At 39.4% G+C, this 21,915-nt stretch overlaps 2 protein-coding genes across 5 annotated transcripts; both read left to right on the top strand.

Moving 5' to 3' along the window:
- Positions 1-6,152: 6,152 nt before the first annotated feature.
- LOC113588993 (acidic mammalian chitinase-like) lies at positions 6,153-8,970 on the top strand. The gene is made up of 11 exons (XM_027028413.3): positions 6,153-6,177; positions 6,279-6,305; positions 6,409-6,613; positions 6,769-6,825; positions 6,938-7,103; positions 7,228-7,352; positions 7,562-7,685; positions 7,892-8,074; positions 8,158-8,274; positions 8,464-8,596; positions 8,702-8,970. The coding sequence occupies exons 1-11, from the start codon at positions 6,153-6,155 to the stop codon at positions 8,968-8,970; spliced, it is 1,431 nt and encodes a 476-aa protein (XP_026884214.3).
- A 5,454-nt stretch (positions 8,971-14,424) lies between these two features.
- zc3h11a (zinc finger CCCH-type containing 11A) lies at positions 14,425-21,808 on the top strand. 4 transcript variants are annotated; one of them, XM_027028409.3, is made up of 17 exons: positions 14,425-14,554; positions 15,834-16,453; positions 16,623-16,748; positions 16,839-16,958; positions 17,066-17,189; positions 17,327-17,521; positions 17,615-17,683; positions 17,764-17,844; positions 17,944-18,066; positions 18,178-18,249; positions 18,362-18,466; positions 18,559-19,050; positions 19,160-19,227; positions 19,324-19,816; positions 19,937-20,103; positions 20,202-20,332; positions 20,477-21,808. In XM_027028409.3, exons 3-17 carry the CDS (start codon positions 16,695-16,697, stop codon positions 20,691-20,693), a joined length of 2,511 nt encoding a protein of 836 aa, XP_026884210.2. In that variant the 5' UTR covers positions 14,425-14,554; positions 15,834-16,453; positions 16,623-16,694; the 3' UTR covers positions 20,694-21,808. The 4 variants fall into 4 exon arrangements, with proteins under 4 accessions (XP_026884210.2, XP_026884211.2, XP_081561777.1 ...); XM_081705652.1 differs by having other exon boundaries at positions 14,482-14,554; positions 16,396-16,453; XM_027028410.3 differs by having other exon boundaries at positions 14,462-16,453; positions 19,163-19,227.
- The last annotated feature ends 107 nt before the right edge of the window (positions 21,809-21,915 follow it).

Below are 21,915 nucleotides of genomic sequence, written 5' to 3'. Positions count from 1 at the left end.
AACATACATAAACATTTATAAATACTTATAAATGCTAACAACCATAAGCTGTCAAAAATACAAACATTCAGTGACATTAGTATGTGTCAAGGCACTTTGTGGTGTGAAATGACATAGCATGTTATGACAAATAACTTTGCATCTGTTTTTTTGGTAGGTTAGAGTGACATGATGCTGATATAAAACATCTTGTCAAGTAAGGCTTGACGAGTGTCGTGTGGCGAATGCTGCCCCATAGACCAATGAAGTCATATTATCATTCTGTCATCAGCAGCATGATTGCATGCCTGTGCAAGCTATTTCGGGTCTAGGGGATTTTTCGGGTCTAGGGGATGCAGAAAAGTTAATGGACTTTTTGAAAATACCTTTCATGCCAGTCGATATGTTTTGTCCTAAATTCATTTTTCTCTCAGATATACCTGGATCATTTGAATTACAAAGTCATTTAACAGTCAAACAATGAAATTAACTATAAGTAAGCTAAAGCTACTTTGCACTGAATTGACATCATAAGAGTATCAAATTCTTCTGTTATTGTGGTTTTTCATTCTTAGTTTTTAATTAGGGTTTTTTATTAGCAATTTTGTCAAGACCTTTTACATAAATATTCTTGTTCATTTACACAAGCCAAAATATAGGTGATTTTTGAAAATGGCATTAATTTTTTAGATAGAGATGAACCCTTTAGACCCAGAGATCCTAATGTGGGTAGGATGATTACTGGATGATGCATGCCTTCAGTGGTCTATGCCAACAGAGATCTGCCTGCTGTCAAATGTGTCATGTTGCTTTGCTTACTAGCAACAGTAGATACTGCAGAAACACATATACTGCCAGCAAACATGTTCTGCAATTTCCTGTTTTTAAACCAATCAACAACTGGAGCTTTGTCTCACTTCACAGCAGCCCAAAACAATGAAGCACAAAGAAAAGAATGGACCAAATCACAATAGGAATACAATGACCATTACAAAGACAAATATTTTTATTGATTTATCTTCTAAACAGATATGTTTTGAGAAAATTAACATTCACAAATTGTTTAGAGGATTAAATTAATCTGAATATAAATTAGTCATTGGTGGTGAAAATAAAATGCAAATACTGATACACAAACTCTTTGACACACCTTAAAAATGTCTAAGACATATCAACAGGTATCAGATGTGATTTTGGGTGAATATTGCCAATTTAAATAAGGCCTCTGCTATTTCAGCTTTTTATTCATAAATCTTTATGCACTATTGCTAGGGTGTTATATTGCAGGTACTTTTGAGAATGTTTTAATTATTAACCTAGTATGAATAAAACCTTTAAAATCCTTTCCCACTACATTCATTTATCTATGTATCTATATGCCTATAATAAAGATTAAATAAGTTTAAACTGAATATCAGTTTCACTGAGCCTCCTAAGACAAGACAAGACTTCACTAAGAACAAGACATATAAAGTGGAGTATGACAACGGACTATATTAGGATCCTTCAACACCAGTAGACAAGGCAAAATCATGTGTCACTGATCTAGATAAATAATTTAGAAAGAACCTGAGGAGTAGCTGTTGTGTTTAAAACAGCAAATATACTACAGCAGACCATGCTATAATGTATATGCTAGCATATGAAAGGCTGAAACAAACCCACCTTAAAAACTATGCATCAGAGGTACCTCTGAGGCTCTGCAGTCTGTATTGGCTTGTCAAGATTATCTACTCACCTTGTCCCAGTTCATGCAGCTCTCAGACTACACAGATAGCTTGCTTTGTGCACTCTCTCCAGCATGTTCCCCAGTCCCCAAACCAACTCCTATGGAAGTCAACAGCATCGCATTTACAGGGAAGTTATTCCACAGCTCAAGGTCTTTGTAGTAAAAGGCTCTGCCCTCTGCTGTAGGTTTCAGAATACTAGATTCCACCAAACAGCAGTTTGTACCTGTAGCACCCATGGCAGATCATACGGAATGATGAGATCACACAGGTGATTAGCAGCAAGGTCATGTTATACTTTATATGTTAATAAGAGAACTGTGCATTTGATGTGAAATTTACCTGTCAGCCAGTGCAGAGTTAACAGAATTTGTCTAATATGGTCAAATTCCCAGGTTCTAGTTAAGACTAGCTGCTGTATTCAGGACTAAGTGAAGCTTGGCAAGACACCTAATGGAGCATCCAGACAACAAAGCACTGAAGTAGTCTAACTTTCAGACAACAAGGCATTGAAGGTGATAAACACATAGTTTATAAGTTTTTTTCACATACTTTCTAAGTTTTTCAATATTTCTTGAAAATATTTGAACTGTAAAAAAATTAAGCGACACCAACTTAAAATATTAAAGTAACTGATTTCATCACTTTTTTAAAGATAGTACAACTTTAAGGTTCATCTGTTCTCCAACATACAAACTTAAGTTAAAATGATGCTCTGCAGGTGACCGGTGAAATATCAAAATCTCTGGAAAATGTGGCACAAAGACCTTTTGCGCATGCTCAATAATTTCTACATTCAACTGTTGTTTTCAACCAACACATATTATGTTGAACTTGAAAAGTTGACTGAGCAATGCTTTTTTCTGAAAGTAACATTTTAAGTTAACACATAGTTATTGATAGAACATTTGTGTGTGTGTGCGGGGGTGGGGAGGTATTTTCATATTTTATGTTGTGCCAACATGTCTGTGATCAGCATAGCAATGTATAGTGCTATAATATATAGCGTCAGCATAGCATACATTTTGTGGAGATTAGTGGTCAAAGAGCCATGTCACACCCCATATTGTTCTTTTGTTCATATAGGGATTCTCCATTTACATTTACAAAATAATGTCAGTCAGTCAGATAGGAAGCAGCATATGAACCAAGATACTTCTTTAATCCCAACTAGATTTTCTAGCCTGTCTAATAATGCTATGATATACGGTGTCAAAAGCAGTACTGCAATGAGACATGATCTCAGGCCAATAGTAAAGCATTTACCACTTTTACTGGTACAGGTTCAGTACTGTGATTTGTTTTCCGGCCTGGTTGGAATAATCCATGAATTTGGTTCTTGTGCAAAAAAGCATTTGTACTACACGTTGTTCTATGATCATGAGCAGATTTGAAATCATTAATTTTACTAGCACCTTTCTGACATAGGAAACCAAGATGACCTGACCAGGATGAACCACTGGAGTATTGGTGCCACAAGCTTGAGAGTACTGGGTATTAATTCCTCAAGTTTTTCATGGATCATCATAACCTCAAGTTTGTTTGAGCAGCCAAGAGGCTTAAACCCTATCTGCCTTGTGAGTGCTATTCTTCACTCAATTAAAGTTTCTACCTGCTTACTGCCAAGGCTCAAAGAATTGTTAGAGAGTCCCAAAAAAAATCTCCTGCCCACCATTCACATCTGACGGAAATATTGAAGCATATACATCAGCGAGATCCAAACACTGTGATATTCAGCGCACCTCCATTAAAACCTATTCTTCATCAAAATCTATTCCTGACTTGGTGTTGATGAACAATAGGTTTTAGTGGAGTTCCATTGGCAATTTCTTCATTATCAATTTACTTCCACCCAACAGCAAAATTGCTATCCTGGTCATCATACACCATTTCTCTAAATCCTCTCATCTGATACTTCCAACCTCTATGGAAATCATTGAGCACCTATTCAATAATGTTTTCTAATTAATACCAGAGAACACTGTGTTCAACAGTGGACTGCAATTTATTTCCTGTCTATGGAAAGCTTTATGCCAGAGCCTCCAAAATAGTGTGATTCTGTCCTTTGGGTATCATCTTCAAAGTAAGTAATAGTCTCACTCAAGAAACAGAACAGTTCCTTCTATCTGTCTTATTACTCAAATAATCAGAAACCATGGGAGCCAATTCCTTCCCAGAGTCTGCCCTGAACTCACACATTCTTCCATGGATCTAATACCATTCCAGTGTTTTGGGCTACCATCCATCCTTCTTTTCCTGGCCCAGAGAATCTTTTTCATGTCTCTGCTGAAAGGTGTCTCTCCATCTATCCAGGAATGGGTGTGTGCATCTGAACTGCTCTCTCTCCTGTCACCCAGGGCAACCGGGCCTACATGGTCCAGTATTTGCTTGATTCACAGAACTAAGGTCAACACATGTACGTGTACATGACATCAGCACCTACACATTCCAGTACTGATAGCAGCCTGTCAATGGGTCGGAGAGGTGGACTGGTCTTGATGGTTCTGTGCTGACAGAAGATGGCCACTCACAAATACTAAAACCTACTACTAACAATTACTAGCATCATCTATTGTTTTGGAGCTAACTGTTCCATACCTTTGCCTTGTTCTTTGGAATTTGCCTGGATCTTGCCTTTTGAAAAGTACTTCCACGGTATCTCTGTTTAGTAGGATTAAGTTTCTAAACTATTTCTAATATGTTATGCATACTCCTTGATCTTATTAAGTTGTTATCTATTCTTTGGATTGGCTGATAAGTAAAGTTCCTTATCATCTGTACAACAATAAAAGCCAATACATTTTTTATGAATAATGGCAACATATATAGGATCAAGAGCAGTGGACCAAGAACAGAGCCTTGAGAGATACTAAACTTGATTTTGTTGATTAAATTTGATTTACTAACTATAAACCAGGACAGCATTCTTGGTTCTGTCCCAACAAAATTCTCTAGACTATATAATAAAGTATAGTGTGATTTATAGCGTCACGATCAGTCCCTCCCAAGTTCCATGTTTTCCCTGTCCTGTGTTTTTTAGTTCTGTTCCATAGTTTCGTTTTCACCTCCCCTCCTTTGATTTTCAATGCCTGTCCCTCATTTAGTTCATGCATTTAAACTCTCTCCTGAGCCCTGTGTTTTTGGCTGTTCATTTAAATGGTTGTATGTTTATTTCGTTTGGTTGTGTTGGTTTGTACTCCGTGTTTCCTAGCGTCTTGTTTTAGCCTGCTTCCCCTGTTTACCCTCATTTATCCTAGCTCTTGTCTAGTAATCATGTATCCCCTTACACTCTGTGTTGGCTCTTTGACCCTGGCCTATGACTATGACTCAGATTCTGGATTTGCCTTGAATAACTCTCACTCTTCTCCACACACGTGTCCACCTCCTTACTGCTCAATGTTACATATAGTGTCAAAAGCAGCACTAAGATTCAGTAGTACCAGCAGAAAGATGCTGCCCTGGTCTGAGGTCAGTAATAAATCATTCAATACTTGCTCCAGCATAGTCTTGGTACTGTAATGAGGCTTCAGCCTTGATTTAAATAGTTAATGCATTTGATTTCTGTGCCAAAGAGCTTATTGTGTTAATATTGATCTCATAAATATCTTGTGAACTGCAATGTTTCCTTTGATATAACAAATCTCAAAGTCATTAGATAGCACTTGTTGTTACAAGTATGAACAAAAACATTTAAAAGCAGGAAAATTTACTCATAGAACTTCACTCATCATTAAGTTTTACAGGATCTAACCTTTAATCAAGTACCCATTTTTTTATATGCTTAATATTTACACTTGTAATTTCAGTACTTTGTTAAACATCAAAAGCATCAAATAGTAAAATACAAACCTGATAAGTAATGTTCAATAGCTTTATGATAATGTGTCTCATAAAACAGTGCATCCTGATAAGACAAGGCAGCTTTGTCAATTTACTATATGAAGTACCTTATATAAGTGCAATGCATATTTTAAACTGCTACACAGAAGAAAGTGTCAGGGCAGTTAATTGAAAGTATTTCATTTTATCCACTGCCTGGAGCCACATGCCACACATACAATTGCACAGCTGTTCCAAGACTCCAGTTGTATAAGAGATGGTCTGATTAGGAATCTAATTTATTACATTTCTTAATAAAACAGCACAAATTATATGTTATTAATTTTTCTTCTCGAAGAATTCAAACAGTTCAAAGGTGGGGCAGGATCCTTTACTCTATCAACATATGGTTCTGATGTCATTTCAGTCCACAGTCTACAGTGATATCATATCTCTTCATGTTCTAACAAACCTTCCACCCTCCCTAATCTGATTAGAAAGGAATACTGTACAACAAGCCAGTTATTTAAGATCAGTGGTCTTCATACATTTATGACTTTCCTAGAGTGGGCAATCCCAAGGAGAAGCTGAAGTGCAACTGACATACAAGATTATACTGGTCTCAGAATGGCCAGGGTTACACGTCTAGCAGGTATTTGAAAAATTTAGGTTTTCAAGTCTGTGTTTAATTGGTATTTGAATTAAAACTTTTACTCTTTGCTATTTACTGACCTACAATCTCCATGTTACTAGGATTGTGCTTGGTGCTATGTCATTTCGGTGAGTCACAGAGGATTTATGTACCTATCAATGAGCTATATCAATTAGCACCTGCTGAACTTCTTCCAGTGTACCTTACTGCATTACTATTTTTGTTATGCAGCATATTCTGAGGAACTAGGATGTTATTTCACCAACTGGTCCCAGTACCGACCTGGTATTGGGAAGTACATGCCTTCCAATGTGGATCCCTTTCTCTGTACCCATCTGTTTTATGCCTTTGCTATGATTAACCATGCTAATGAGATCATCACATATGAATGGAATGATGAGACCCTTTACGAAGCCTTCAATGGCTTAAAGAACAAGTATGTATGACAAATAGATTCTCAAATGTGTAACTTTGATGAAGGTGGCCATTTGTCAATTACCAAACATTACTAATTAAATAAAATATTTTGACATACTAATTAAACATGAAACCTGTAAGATTATATTTACCTTGTTTTCTTGATCAATGCAGGAATCCTGGTCTTTTAACTCTTTTGGCTGTTGGCGGATGGAATTTTGGCTCATCCCAGTGAGCATTTTATGAATTGTATCACTTCACAAGTAACCTTAAATGTACCGCTGAGTTTCTATCTTAGAACCTGGATAACAGACTCATTTAAATGCTTAACAATCAACCTCAGGTTCTCCATCATGGTGTCCTCTGCTGAAAACCGTCAAAAATTCATCCAGTCCACCATCACATTTCTGAGGAGATATGGATTTGATGGACTGGACTTGGACTGGGAATACCCAGGCTCCAGAGGCAGTCCTCCAGAGGACAAGCAGAGATTCACCCTGTTGTGCAAGGTAGGTCTGATGACTTAATCCTAGTCCATTTAAACCAAAATAAACCACTGTAAATATGTTCATTTAAGTGGTGTGGTAATGTTCCTGGGTTTACTTGCCATCCCTGCCTGCTTCAATTGTTCAGGAACTGCTGGAAGCTTATGAGGCAGAGAGCAAAGCTACTGAGCTGCCTAGACTCAGGGTTACTGCTGCTGTATCAGCTGGCAAACATACAATTGATGCTGGATATGAAATCGCTGAGATTGCCAAGTAGGTGGTGAAGTGGTGTAATTCACAGACAGTGTATTTCTGTGAAATCTGTGCTCTATACAGAAATCTGCAAATCTTGACCAAGAAATAATTCAAATATATTAGAAACTAGAAACAAGCAACTATACTGGTCAGGATAGCATTAAAACAGTTGTGAAGACTTTGTTCACTCTTCATAACATTAATGATTATTGTGTCTGAAACTCTAGATATCTTGACCTCATCAACATTATGACCTATGATTTCCATGGAACTTGGGAGAGATTTACAGGACACAACAGCCCCCTCCATCAAGGAGCTAAGGATGAGGGAGATCTTATTTACTTCAACACGGTAAGAACTCAGAAATGAGGTTTTCCAGATGGGATTCATGTCTTGATTTAAATATCCTTGTGCATAGAAAAGTGACTTTAAAGCTTAAAACATTTACTTATTAGCAGCACCAGGATGACCCTAAATATTTCTAACCTAACCGACACTGATGTAGAAACTTATATTACCCACCCAATCCTGATATAATATTTGTCCCTCATGTTAAGGATTATGCCATGAGATACTGGAGGGACAATGGTGCCCCTGTGGAGAAACTGAGGATGGGGTTCGCTACATATGGTCGTACCTTCCGTCTGACTTCCTCAGATACCGGAGTTGGATCTCCAGCCAGTGGACCTGCATCTGCTGGAGTCTATACCAGAGAGGCTGGCTTCTGGGCCTACTACGAAGTACTGGGCAAATAAGATGAGAAAAGGGTTTGAACTAACATTTCCCCCCCAAGCTATTGGTTTATGCTGTTTCTTCCCCATAGATCTGTGGCTTCCTTCAGGGAACTAAACTTCAGTGGAGTGAGGATCAGAGAGTACCCTATGCCACCAAAAGTGGGGAATGGGTTGGCTTTGACACCAGAGAGAGCTATGAAATCAAGGTACTTTACAATTTACAGAGCAGGAATGAAAAATTGGGTGGGATAAAATGTTATTGAAAATAGACTACAGAATATTTTCAATAGGAAGAAAATTTAAAATAAAAACAAGGGTCCTAACAAAATTATTCTAATACATTTTGAATATACATTATATAGAATCCTCAGTTTTTTTCCCGTTCTGCTGCATAGGTCCGCTATCTGAAAGACAACAAGTTTGGAGGGGCTTTTGTTTGGGCTCTGGATCTGGATGACTTTGCTGGTCAATTCTGCGGGCAGGGGAACCATCCTCTCATGAGCCACCTGAGAAATCTTCTGGATATCAGTAAATTGATCATATTCTTTGTTCTATGTAATATGTATCTGATTTTCCTTCTACAGAAGACAAAGGATGCTGCATTCTGAATTTCTCACAACTAAATTTTTTCAGAAGTGCCTCCGACACCACCACCACGACCCACCACCACCCGCAACCCTGACGAGCTGACCACCCTAAAACCCACAACAACCACGACCACAACTACCACGCATGAACCCGGAACTGGATTCTGTGCTGATAAGGCTGATGGCATTTATGCTCACCCTGAAGATCAAACTAAATTCTATCAGTGCACTGGTGCTAAAACATTTGAGAAACAGTGTGGAACTGGAACAGTGTATAACGATGCCTGCAAGTGCTGCTCCTGGGCTAAGCATTAGACCCAATGGCTCCATCATTGTGATCACTTTGAATGCTTCTTAGGTTCTGAAAGTTAAATATGAAAGTTCTCTTTCAGATTCAATGCTTTGTCGCATTAATGAAATTAGAAAAGCAAACATATGTTGTGTAATTAGTTAGTTATCAGTTTAGTAATATCAGTGATGTTGCTGGTGTTTTTTGGAAAATTAAAAACTTAGGCCTACCTATCAGAGGCATACACATGACATAGAAACAGGGATCAGACGAAAGCCAAGGTCTGATAAATAAGACAAATGTGTGTAAAGTCATTAAAACCCCTCCTACTCTTAAGAGAGGAAAGCTCTGCATTCATTTGAATGTTGTAGGTAATGGTCTATTGATGTATAAGACTGTTTTTCAATGCAAAGGCCAGCTTAGTCACCACAAAGTGTTTGTGACAGGTGCAAGTTTGGAGAGTCTTTTTCCATAATGAGCAAACAAAAGCACAATGACGAGCTGGTTAAAAAAAAAAAAAAAAGCAAAATACTTTGTTATTGTGCTGGCAGTTCGAATCAAGGTGCTGGGACACAGCACAGCAGCAGTAAACACTCAGAGCATCAAGTAACAGCAATGAGGAAACAATGTGCAGCACTGGTAGAGTATTCCTATGGGCTTAAAACAAGAAACAACAACAATGCAAACAAGGGACAAGTGCAGGTAATTAATATTGGGCTTGGGAACAGGGAAGGTGCAGTGTGTGTGTGTGGTCCTTGGGCTGGGTGTCTGGTGCACTGACAGCATTACTACAACCTCAAAAAAAAACAAAAAAACATTTGTAACTTCTACGTTCTTGCACTTAGCATTTTCTACATGGAACTGAAGTATGTATCAAGAACTTTTGCTCAAAAGGAACAATAAATTCCATTAACAAGGTTTTTATACTTTGGAATGAAATCTGTCAGTGCAGTTTCTACAGAGGAATTAATTTTACAGATATCAACAAAAACATCTCCGGCGAGCAGTAAGGAGGCAGATGCATGTGCGCAGAAGAACGAGATTTATTATGGGCAAATCCAAAATCAGAGTTGTTGTAGCAGTCCAGGGTCGTAGAGGCAACATGGAGAGTACGTGAATACATGAGCAAAACAAGACAAGGGTTAGGATAAACAAAAGCTAGGAAACAAAGCAAAAGTACATGAAGGCAAATAAGGGAAGCAGGTTATGACAAAGACTATGGAAAACTCGGGGATAAGAAACACAAAGGCTAGGATACACAGAGTACAAACGTACAGGTATACAGAGGCAGGCTTTCAAAAACATTCAAACACAAACAGACGTATTCAAAGAAACAATGACCAGGCAAGACAGGGCTCAAGACTAGAAACGAGGGACAGGTGTGGAAAATCAAACGAGGGGCAGAGAAAATGAAACTGGCATGTAATTAAAACACACAAGACAGGAAAAACACAGAAGCTGGGAGGGACTAATCATGACAGTACCCCACCCCAAAGCGCGCAACACCGGGGCACGCACAAACAGGAACCACCAAAACCAAAAACAGGACTAGGACGAGACCCCAACAGGAACAGAACGGGCAAGAAGCAGAGCAGGGAGAGGACCCAGACGAGACACAGGAGCACAACAAGGAACAGGCACTGAAACAGAAGCAGACACAGAAACCGGGGCAACAGGAGAAGCCCGAACAAGACAAGAACCAGGAACAGAAGCGCGAATAGACACAGGAATGACCGAAAAAGATGTAGAATCAGGAGCAGAAACAGAACACACAACACAAAGACTGCGGACGACAAAAGTGCCGGGAGGGAGGACGAGGAGTACAAAAATGCAAAACGAATCAGACCAGGGACAGGAACAAAAACTGACACCGGCACCGGAACGGACACGCGGATGGGCACAGGGACAGAACACAACAGGAGCAAAAACAAAACCAGGCAACAGAGTAGGCAAAAACAGAGACACAGGCCGAGGTGGGAAGGGCAGGGAACATGAAGCCTTCCATCCAGGAAGCAGGTCTGAGGACATGGAAGAGACTGGAGAACTGGCAGTGGCAGCCTTTTGGGGCACAGGAGAGCTTCGAGGAGCAACCACTGGGACAAGTCCATCAGGAGGCACAGGGACAGTCCTGGTAACGTGATGGGCGGCATACCTCACACCGGGAACAGGAACCAGATCAAGACGGGCGGCGTCTCTCACACTGGGAGCATCCCTAGAGGCGGCAGTCACTATGCCGGGAATAGGATCAGGATGGGCAGCATCTAACGCGGACAGTATGTGGATACATGAGCAAAACACGACATGGGTTAGGATAAACAAAAGCTAGGAAGCAAAGCAAAAGTACACGAAGGCAAATAAGGGAAGCAGGTTATGACAAAGACTATGGAAAACTCGGGGATAAGAAACACAAAGGCTAGGATACACGGAGTACAAACGTACAGGTATACAGAGGCAGGCTTTCAGAAACATTCAAACACACACGTATTCAAAGAAATAATGAACAGGCAAGACACAGGGCTCAAGTTATGGTTAAAATACATTAACTTAACAAGACTAGAAACAAGGGACAGGTGTGGAAAATCAAACAAGGGGCGGAGAAAACGAAACTATGGCATGGAACTAAAATACACAAGACAGGAAAAACACAGAACACAGAAGCTGGGAGGGACCAATCGTGACAATCTCGAAGATCCTTGACAAAGATGGAATGGTCGCTTTCATGAGTGAACCGGTTTTGATCAATGAACAGGTGCAAACTGCATGCGTTTAATATACAATGATCAGTTACATACAATTTATATATTTTATTTTATTATTTGTGTATTTTATTATATATATATATAAATATATATAAAATGTGCTCCTTTGCGCAGCTGAGGAACGACCTCTGTCTGAAACATCCTGTTTTGAGATAAATAGAGAGAGAAATAGATAGATAGTCAAAATTCCTGTGAAGTACACAGGTTTTCCAGAGAAACAGGATGTTTCAGGCAGAGTTACTTCATCTTTCATCAAGCAAATATTCCTTCATCAAGGGAGCAAACATATCTTCAAGTATGAGGAACTGGACAGCTCCAGGCCTTGACATGGTCCACACCTACTGGCTGAGGAAGCTAACTGCATTCTATGAATGCCCAGCAGTGCAAATGAACCAGCTACTAATAGACGGAACCCACCATGAATTGTTAACTGAAGGACAGACAGGCCTGATCCTGAAGGACCCCGAGAAAGGGGCAGTTCCATCCAACTACCGGCTGATAAGCTGCCTCTGTACAACATAGAAGCTCCTGTCAGGCATCATTGCGGCTGAGATGAGTGGGCACATGGTTCAATACATGAGCGGAGCCCAGAAAGACATTGACATTGACCAGAGGACTCAAACACCAGCCACTGGTGCATAAAACAGTCATTCAAAACTGTAAGACCAGACAGATCAACCTGTGCACCACCTGGACTGACTACAGCAAAGCTTATGATTCAGTGCCCCACACAGGGATCCTGGAATGCTTGAGGCTGAACAACATCTACAGGTCTCTAAGAGTTCTTCATCAAGAAATCCTGATGTTAAGAGCTCTTCATATTATATTTATTTATACTTAATTTATATTATTCTATGGAGTTCCATTATTCTATTATTATTAATTGAATTATGTAAATATATAAATTTATACAACCCAATAGAACAATAGCACAAGTCACCATCAAGTGTGGGACTGAAACCTTTTATTGGATATCTGCTAGCATGATTGTTAATGGACCCTGTTCAGGGAGGTTGCTGTGGTCTGCTCTCAGGTTCTCTAACCACCTCCAGTTTCTTTGATGGTGTTCATCTTGTAGTATCATATGTATCATAGTGTTCATCTTTTACCATTTGAAGTACCACTTCAACTGGTTGTGTATATTAGCTGATTGGTCTCAGTGATGATCACAGCAGTGATTGTCTGTAGTGCTGCATTCAGGTACTGCATTTACTTGGTCTTGGTAGTCTGCTACGGCTCGGTCTGCTATTGATCCTACAACTACAAGTCTAATCTCACACTGGCCCCAGGGGGCATAATGCCTCCCATTAACATGATGCGCGGCTTATTCAGAAACAGAATTTGACATCATATGTTCAGATGCAAATTAACACTACAAAAGATAAATAGATATGTTTTAAAAACACACAGCGCACAATGCCAGTCCAACGGCCTTTGATGAAACAGTGTTAAGTTTGCAATTTCATCACTTTCCTAGTCTGGGGCAAGACATTGATAATGAAGTATTGAACAAAGAAGCAGGTCATTTGAGAATAAAGAATGCTACCTACAGCCCTGAAGAAGGAACTGGAGTTAAGTCCCAGTTAAGACTGCTTATTCGGAATGGATATTTGAAACATGAAATCATGCTATACAGGATCTGTAATGTGCACAGTACCAGTAAAAGTTTAGATACAACTGATTAAAACCAAGTTGTCCATCTTCAAGTTTATAAGTGAATACATTTGTAAGTTTATAAGTTGTCCATTTTAAAATGTATTATCTCCACTGCGTGTATAATGTTTTACTTGTCTTCCATAACCAATATTGTCCCTCTCCTTTTTTGATATCACATTTTTTGTTATGCAGTTCATAGTTGTATGTTTCCTATACGGATTCTTTTGTATTGTTTGCTTGCCTATGTTTATGCTGTTTGTGCATTTAAATCTTCTTTTGTAAAAGCATAATTCATTATATTAAAATTACAATGTATGCACAATTACTATGCAATTACTGTATCTGAGGATTATTTTTCCTGTTGAACAGATAACTGCAAGGTTGCCAATGAACAATAATTTATTAGTGAGTTATCAGTGAACACAATACTTGTATATAACAAATGTATAAAAACAATGTATAAAACAAATGTTTAACATAGAAAAAGTGACATTTGGCTTTGTCAAAGGGGAAATACAGCACTTTCAAATACTGGTGTGCTAGGCAACAACTTACTACTTACTTAACAATAAACAAGCATGTATAACAAATATCAAATACAAATAAACATATAACAATTAGCAAATCATTTTGGCTTTTCAAACTATTCAGTTGCCAGCACCCAAGGCGACTTCACACGTTACATCTGTAAAGCATGGGCCAAAATGTCACGTGTAACTATAAAAGTCACTTGTAGTAATGGCCAGAACGTATAGCAATGCAACTCTAGATAAATAAAACTGGTCCAAAAAAGGAACAAAGCATGTTAAATCATATGAGAACATCAGATTATTTAATTTGTAATTAACTGCGCACTTCTAGAGTAATCCAATTTAGCTAGCTAGCTAAAAAGATAAGAGCTCATTTGAGAAGTTAGATCTTGTCGCATATATTTTTAACGGGAGTACAGCAGTTCATTTGTTTTTTGCACTTTTTGTTAAATGTCAGAGTTACGCCAGTACGCGTGTTATTTCTCAGACTGCAAACGGGTCATTCTTGCAGAACTGTGTCACGTGACGTCTCTAAGGCAGTCGGTCCGGTTTTCCTGTCAGCGGAAAGTCGGCGCCATTTTGTTCGTTTTCGACCAGGCCGGGAACGACGTCGACCGGTGCGCTCGTATGAAATCAAGTTTAAAACTGTCAAATCCATATAACTGGTAATTTCTACGCTTTATTTGTACCAATTATTTGCTAAGCTCTAATACACATCGATCAAGTAAGGTTTCACTAGTTTGTTCGAAAGCTAGTAATATAACTAGCTAGCTAACGTTAAAGTCGGCGGAATTGGCTAGCAAGCTAACGCTAGCATAGCTAAAGCAAGCTGTGATAAACCTCTGACATGTTTTTAATCAATTATATTGTGTGAGATTTTGAACGGAGTTAGCGAATAGCAGTCCAGGCATAGCTGAAAACATTTATCTCCCTTCAATTTCAGATAAATTGGCGTTAGGTACTGTTGGCAACTGCTGTGCTTTGTTAGCAGTGTAACCTCGGTTAAGTTAGTCAAGCTAGCTAGGTTAGCGTTAGCTTAGTTATCCCAACTATGCTATACTGTCCAGAGGGTTTGTAACCCAGGCCTAAGTCTATACAACCTTAGCTAAAGCACAAAACTGTTTGCTATATAAACATGTTTGATGGTTAGTCCAATTGTATTAGGGTATGTAAACGTATTCTAGTAAGAATTAATATACTGACTTAACCGTATTTACGCTAACTGTACAAGAGGTTAAATGTTTAGCTAGCTAACCTAGCTAGCGACCGTGAAAGTGAAATGCACTCGACCAATAGCGATAGTAAATTTTTATTTCTGGTCGTTGTTTTATTGTAATTTTGTTTCGAATATCCAGTTTCACTCATACATGTAAAACAAGTCTATTTACAAGGGGATTTTTTATTTTATATGATCTTCAAAGCTAAGTTACCTATCCCACTTACTTAGCTAGCTAGTTATCGAAAGCGGTGAATACATCTGCTGCTGTACGCAGAGCAAGTTAATCATGGATGATTTGGCTACCTGTCCCCTGAAAGTGACTTTTAACTGCTGTTGTTTCATACAAATTACAATGGGTTTACGGATTTTCCCCCCCAGTTTCAAAGAGAAAGCCCTTTACAGTAGAATTGCTAAAGAGGACACAAAGTTGGCGCATTGATTTTGAAAAAAAAAAGTTAAAAATTGATATCATTTTATCATCGTTATGGTTCAGTTGAAAATTTCAGTCATAGCTAGACACGAATGGGTCAGTACTTAGGCGTCATGTAATCGGGCATTATGTGATGGTCTGTAAATCCCAAACTACCATAAACTAATAATGTAGGCTACTTGGTTGTGTGCAGTTTTGTGTCCTCATGGCTCACGAGCGTAATTTCATGAGAGTAGTCACGAATAATATTTGACGTTTTTGGTGCATTCCTCACTCATATACCCACTTTGTCCAGTGTGTGGGGAGTGTTTTTGTTTTCTCTTTAAATGTAGGTAATACAGGAACTTGTTCTTCAATCCTGCCGATAAGTGGATTTGGATAGAGGCCAACCTAAAGGGAAATATCTTGGGAAGATTGCCTTTTTTTTCTACAGTCCCTCATGCAGATGAATTTTTTTACATTGGTTTTTGTCTCTCCCCAAAATTCTGCTACAATTTCAAATTCCACCCAGTTCAAATTTTCTCACTTTTCTTCAAATTACCACCCTATGTGTGAAGAGAGAAGATTCCTCTACCCCACACACTCAAGATTTTCATTCCCATTCTCCCTGGCCCCCTTCAACAACATCTAGCTTGAAGATTTATGTCCCTTACCCCCTTCTACACTTTCAACACTTGTATTTATTGAGGGGGGGAGAGAAGAAAAAAAAACAAAACAAAAAAGGACATTTTCTTTCACCAGTCAATTGTAACAAGCAGTCTAAGGCGAGCAGGTTTCTCAGAGAAGGAAACCTAGGCATCAAGTACCCTGTCTCTCGCCCTATTCACTCTTTACTCATCGGTCAAGTGTTCCTTCAGGACCCATACAGTTTGGAGACATCCTTGGAAGAAGTGAACCTAGAATCATCTACTGCAGGTGAATGGAGAAACATCTCTCACAGCTTGATCTTTAAAAAAACTTGAAGCAAGATCTAGGAATAATAAGTTGTCTTGTAATGTTTTAGCTTTACTCTTTTATATCTGCTGTTCTGGGAAAGTAAACATAGAATCCACAGTATCATGAATAGGCCTGTTAAAATGACCAGGGAGACAGCAGAGGACCCTGTAGCAGCACTGAAGAGTTCCTGACCTGTAAGAGTGCCCTGGCTATAAGGAGTATGACCAACACAGGAGATGACTGCTATTTCTACTACTATTCTACATGCACCAAGGTAAATTGTTTCAGTGCTGAAAGAACCCTTGTTTTAGCTTGATGGGCAAAATTAGAAAGTTCACTAACATATTTCTGTTTGCTTTGAAAGGGTGATGGTTGCCCTTTCCGACACTGCGAGGCTGCCATGGGTAGTGAGACTGTGTGCAACCTTTGGCAAGACGACCGCTGCTTCCGCAAAGTATGCAAGTTTCGCCACATGAACATAAAGGTAATTGGGAACTACTGAAACTAGATTAGCATTGTCCAGATGTGACTTACCTCATTAAAGCATGTGTGTATTATCTTGGTAATAATGTGCCCTGGTGCTTCACATAGAAAAACCGCAAAGAAATCGCTTGTTACTGGGAAAATCAGCCAGGAGGCTGCCAAAAGCCGCACTGTGCTTTCCATCACGAGAAGCCACGTATCATTGATGGACTTTACGTCCCACCAGACAAAGGTATGAAACAAGGTTTATGATGCATTAAACCTTTATTTATTTTGGCCATCTGACTGTGAACACTTTGGCTCATACTGCAAATGTGCTGAATGTGTTGACCTGCTGGTGATTGAATGCCTCTGATCCTAACCTCAAAGGCACAGCTGTAAGGAAGGAAAAAGAGGAGGAGACACTGCAGGAGGACCATGTTCCATCTGCTCCTGCCCCTGTCTCCAACCCTACTAACCCCCAACTCAGAGGGGTATTGAAGGCTGAGACTCAGGATAGTGTACCCAGCCCCACACACCCACCAGTGGTCATTAATCCTGTGGATGATGAGGACGATGAAGATGGTAATCAGTGACTTTTGGATCTAATAATGAATTTGCAGTGTCATGCAAGTTTAGCCAGAGGTTTCTAAATGCTTAATTTATTATTTTATGTAGATCAGTTCTCTGAAGAGGGAGATGAAGCTTCCGGCATCTCTCCAAGGAAACCGGTGTCCTCTAACAAAGGTAATGAATTTCTCTTCTCTCTGGTGATTGTATTTCATTCTATACTGACAATTACATTGAGTTCACTGTCTCTCATACAGATGATTCTCTCAACTTTGGTATCAAAACTTTGGAGGAGATCAGGTTGAGAAAAGCTCTGAAGGCTAATCTAAAAAGAGCAGGTACATTTATCACATATTCACTTGTTATATTGGAGTCTCTATTTCTTGTCATAACACCTGTCATTTGTATATGCTTAAATTTGCATATTTTAACTTCAGGTCATCCAGGCTTGCAAGGTGCTGACAGTTTCACCTTGATAGCACAGCATAGCAATGGAACTGGCACTGAGAAAGAAAACATTCGATCCCCTACAAGACCTTGTGTTCTCACTACCAAGAATGGTATGCTGTGGACTACATAAATTGTACTTTAAATACAATTACATCTGTGTTTCTATCAGATGTAGCACAAAAACATCTTCATTTGATTTGAATTAATTTATTTCTTTACAGAGTTGCTTACTTTGGAGAACCCTGGAAAAAGAAAACCATCAGACATTTTTCGAAAAAGAACCATTAAAGAAGGTAAAACCACCTCCTGGACACTTTGCACATTCATTAAAAAAAACCCCCAAAACATATGGTATTCAGTGATGCGTGCGCAGGTTTATATTATACATTCTTATGCTTGGTTTAGACATGCCTGTGGAAGGTGAACTTCGCCTAAAAGGGAACCTTGTTAAGCGTCTTGGTGGATTTATAGACTCACCCGAGAACGCCATTGATGTACCTCCTCAAAAAGGTAAGACAGTGTCCAAGTAATGACCATAACACACACATACTAGAGCATCCCGTTGCACCCTTAAAAAAGTAACAATTTTTCTCCCCATTTAGCTTTGAGATCAGTGTATGAAAGACTTGGAGTACCATCTGATCTTGCTGCACCCAAGTCACCCAAGAGTGAGCCAAAGCCATCAGGGGAGATTCGGATTAAAACTCTGGAAGAGATCCGGCAGGAGAAGGCGGCCAAGTCTCAGATTCAGCATAAAGGTGTCCGAGTTGTCACTGAGGAGCCCACCAAAGCCTCAAACCCTACCAAAAAAGGGAACAAACCTGTGAGCTTGAAGACCTTCTCTGAGCTCCTGCATGAAAAAAAGCTACAGCAGGATGAGAAGGGTGTGTCTCAGGAAGGCTGTTGCAGCTCTGAGAAGAGACCAGGCCCTGCCAGTGTTGGAGCAGTCAGTGTGGCCACACCCTCAGGGGAGGTCAGAGTGAAAACGCTAGAAGAGATTCGCAAGGAGAAAGCCACACGGCTGAATGCCCATACTCAGGAGGCCAGTGATGGGGGGCCAAAGAGGAGGATACTTCGCATCAATAAGAACAGATGTGAGTTTAAATAGAATTTTCTTTACTTTAGTCCGTCATTCATCTGTGAATGATGAAGGAATTAATAAATTCATAGCTTTATTGGTTTCTAATAAAACTCTACTTTTAGCAGCTGCTACCAACAACAGTTCTCAGAAGAAATTGCAAGAATCTGAGAAGGTGGATCATATTGCAGAGGCAAGGATTCATTGTGCTTTTATCAACACATCATCTGCCTTTGCTAATTTTTACTTAATCTGATTTCTAAAATCCTAACTTTGCTTTTTAATGCAGTCTGTTACGACCAATGGAAAGAGTGACTCCTCTAGCCAAGCTGTTATGGTAAAGAGCTTTGAGGAGATTATGCGTGAGAAAAGACTCCGTAAACAACAAGAGGAACAGTCTTCATCTGCCAGTCTGCCTGTGCAGGCCGTGCAGAAACCAGACCCTTCACTACCTGAGGACAAGCCTCCTTCTGTTAAATTACCACGAATGACGCCACCAACCACAACAAGCATATTGATAACAGAATCCTCCAATCAACCAAAGCCTTCTGTACGCCAGCGCCTTGGCCTCAAAACATCTCCCGTTCCTGTCATAGTACCCCAGAGGAAGTCTACAGAGCTAGAGACTGAGGAGAACTCTCCCACCACAAGTCCTAAGCAGTCGAAGCCATTGTCCTCGGTAACTGTACAAGTAGCCGAGGTGGCAGCTTCTCCAGGCTTGCACTCCCAGGAGCCACAGCCAGAGAAGACTCTCTCAGCCCCCAAAACCATGGAAATGAAAGGTATAGACTCATTAAGGATGCTATGTTCTTTTATCAAAAAAAAAAAAAGATTTGTAGAACAATCTGGGTGTCTAGTCTTCATGCACATGTAACAACACTGTGGTTAAATCTGTGTTTCAGTGCGGCCGAAGGTGAATGTCAGACCATCAGTGATGAAGCCAGCTGCTCAGGTGAATCCTGGTCAGAAGAGAAAAGCTGCAGGCACCCATGGCTCTGCTGTTGCTGCAGTGAAGCCTCTCAATGCTGTTCCAGCTTCTGAAACACAACACCCTTACAAACGCATCGAGGTGAAGTGTTGATTAATGTTTTGGCAAAGTTTGAAGTGTTTTGAGGTGTTCACAATCCTAGAAAAAAAAATGTATTGATTTTTTCCCCCCCTTCTTAGCTGTCCGTGCCAAATTGCAGTTCAGAGGTTGGATCCCATATCGACCAGATGTCAGCACTTCATAAAGATGATGTCGCCCTCCCAGACAAAACTGCCACCTCAGTGACTGAGCCCTCAGTAGTCCCTCAAAGGTATGACATGTACACTCTGACTTAATGTATGGTTTAGAAATATACTGAGAGACAAAAAAAACTGAAATGAATGTTGGAGTTGCAATACACGTTGCAGGCAGAAATATGAAGAGTATGAAACATTGTTTGCATTGCTCTCTGCAGCCCTGTCATCAAGACGCCTACACAGATGCGGACTCGACGGGCGAGCGTCGTGTCTTCCCGTGGCCATTTCTCTGCAGGACACTCCTCCACAGTGGATGACTTTGAAGACCTGCTGGATGAGTTCACTGATGACAGGCTAGAGAATGAGATGGAGTTGGACCCAGGCAAAGGCGAGGACGATCTCCTGTTGGAGCTCTCAGAGATGATTGACAGCTAGACTTCATCTCAGGAAATAAAGACCTGTTTGAACTGCTTTGTGCACCGCCTGCCCTAGGCCTAAGCCACTGCCACCGAGGGTTTGGATGGACTGGAATCCGTTTCTATCAGTGAGCTTATGCTAATTTAGCTTGGCTTTACTTTAAAAGTAAAAATCATTTATTTTTATCAATGTTTATTTTAATTTTCTTTAATATTTAGATTGTTTTTGACTGTTTATTTCCTTTTTATATGAACATTAAATTTCTGCATATTCAATATCTTCAGTTCATTCATTCATTAACAAAGTATAACAAATATCTGAAGAAAAAAAAAAAGGAAAAAAAACATTGATCAAGCCTTCATAAGACAGCTTCAGTAACATGGCTTATATATGATTTGTTGGATGGTACATAGACTTGCTTCAGATCATGTATTATTGATGCAGAAAGTGAAATCTTGTATACTGTGTATGCTATGGAGAGTTTTGTATGAACGATACTGTAGGGTTTTGAAGGCAAAAGATGTCTTAAGCAATGCCCTCACTTTTTGTGCACATTTTAATTTTTGCAGTAGTTTGAGATTTTCTGACATTGGACAAGAAAAGCTTATTTTAATTAAATGTTTAGCTTGTATGTATGAAGTTGAAACAGTTTCATAAAATTTGTCCTTTAAAAAAAATTGAATAGGTTTTTATTTGGGGTGGGGGCAGAATGTAGAACCCTCTATATATTATGACCAGTTGCATGAATTTTTCTCCACATTAGTACTTGGGACCACCAGATATGTTTTCTCTCCAGGTAATGCAGGTGAAGGTGTATGCCCTAGTCAATCTCTTAAATGTTAAATTAATGTAAATTTGTTGGTTCTCAGGGACTGTTTCAGCTTTCCATGTTTGTTTTAATTATGGTGAATTAAGTACTTATTTTGTCATGTCTTTTCTAGACGATTTGTCCCTCAGATGTCATGTCTCTTCTAGGTTATTGTCACTGACTAGATCTCTGATATAATGCCATGTGCTCAGAAGAGATTTAGAAATAGGATAATTAATTTGTGCTATGGTATCCACTTTGTTTTACTTATTATAATTTCTGTAAAAGTTTGTAAATAAATACCTTATGGGAAGGAAACGCAAAAGTTTTCCTATTTTTATATTCTTGCACTGATGGGTTTTTACAGTGCATTTTTTTCCATGAATCATAAACCACGCGGTGAATGCTGTTTTCCACAGTGCTAGTTGGTCG

This window comes from Electrophorus electricus, chromosome 22, assembly GCF_041902795.1.
Source record: "Electrophorus electricus isolate QZ-2024a chromosome 22, ASM4190279v1, whole genome shotgun sequence".
Classification (NCBI taxonomy): Eukaryota; Metazoa; Chordata; class Actinopteri; order Gymnotiformes; family Gymnotidae; genus Electrophorus; species Electrophorus electricus.
Note: the sequence above shows the minus strand (reverse complement) of the source record. Positions and strands in the feature narration are given on the sequence as shown.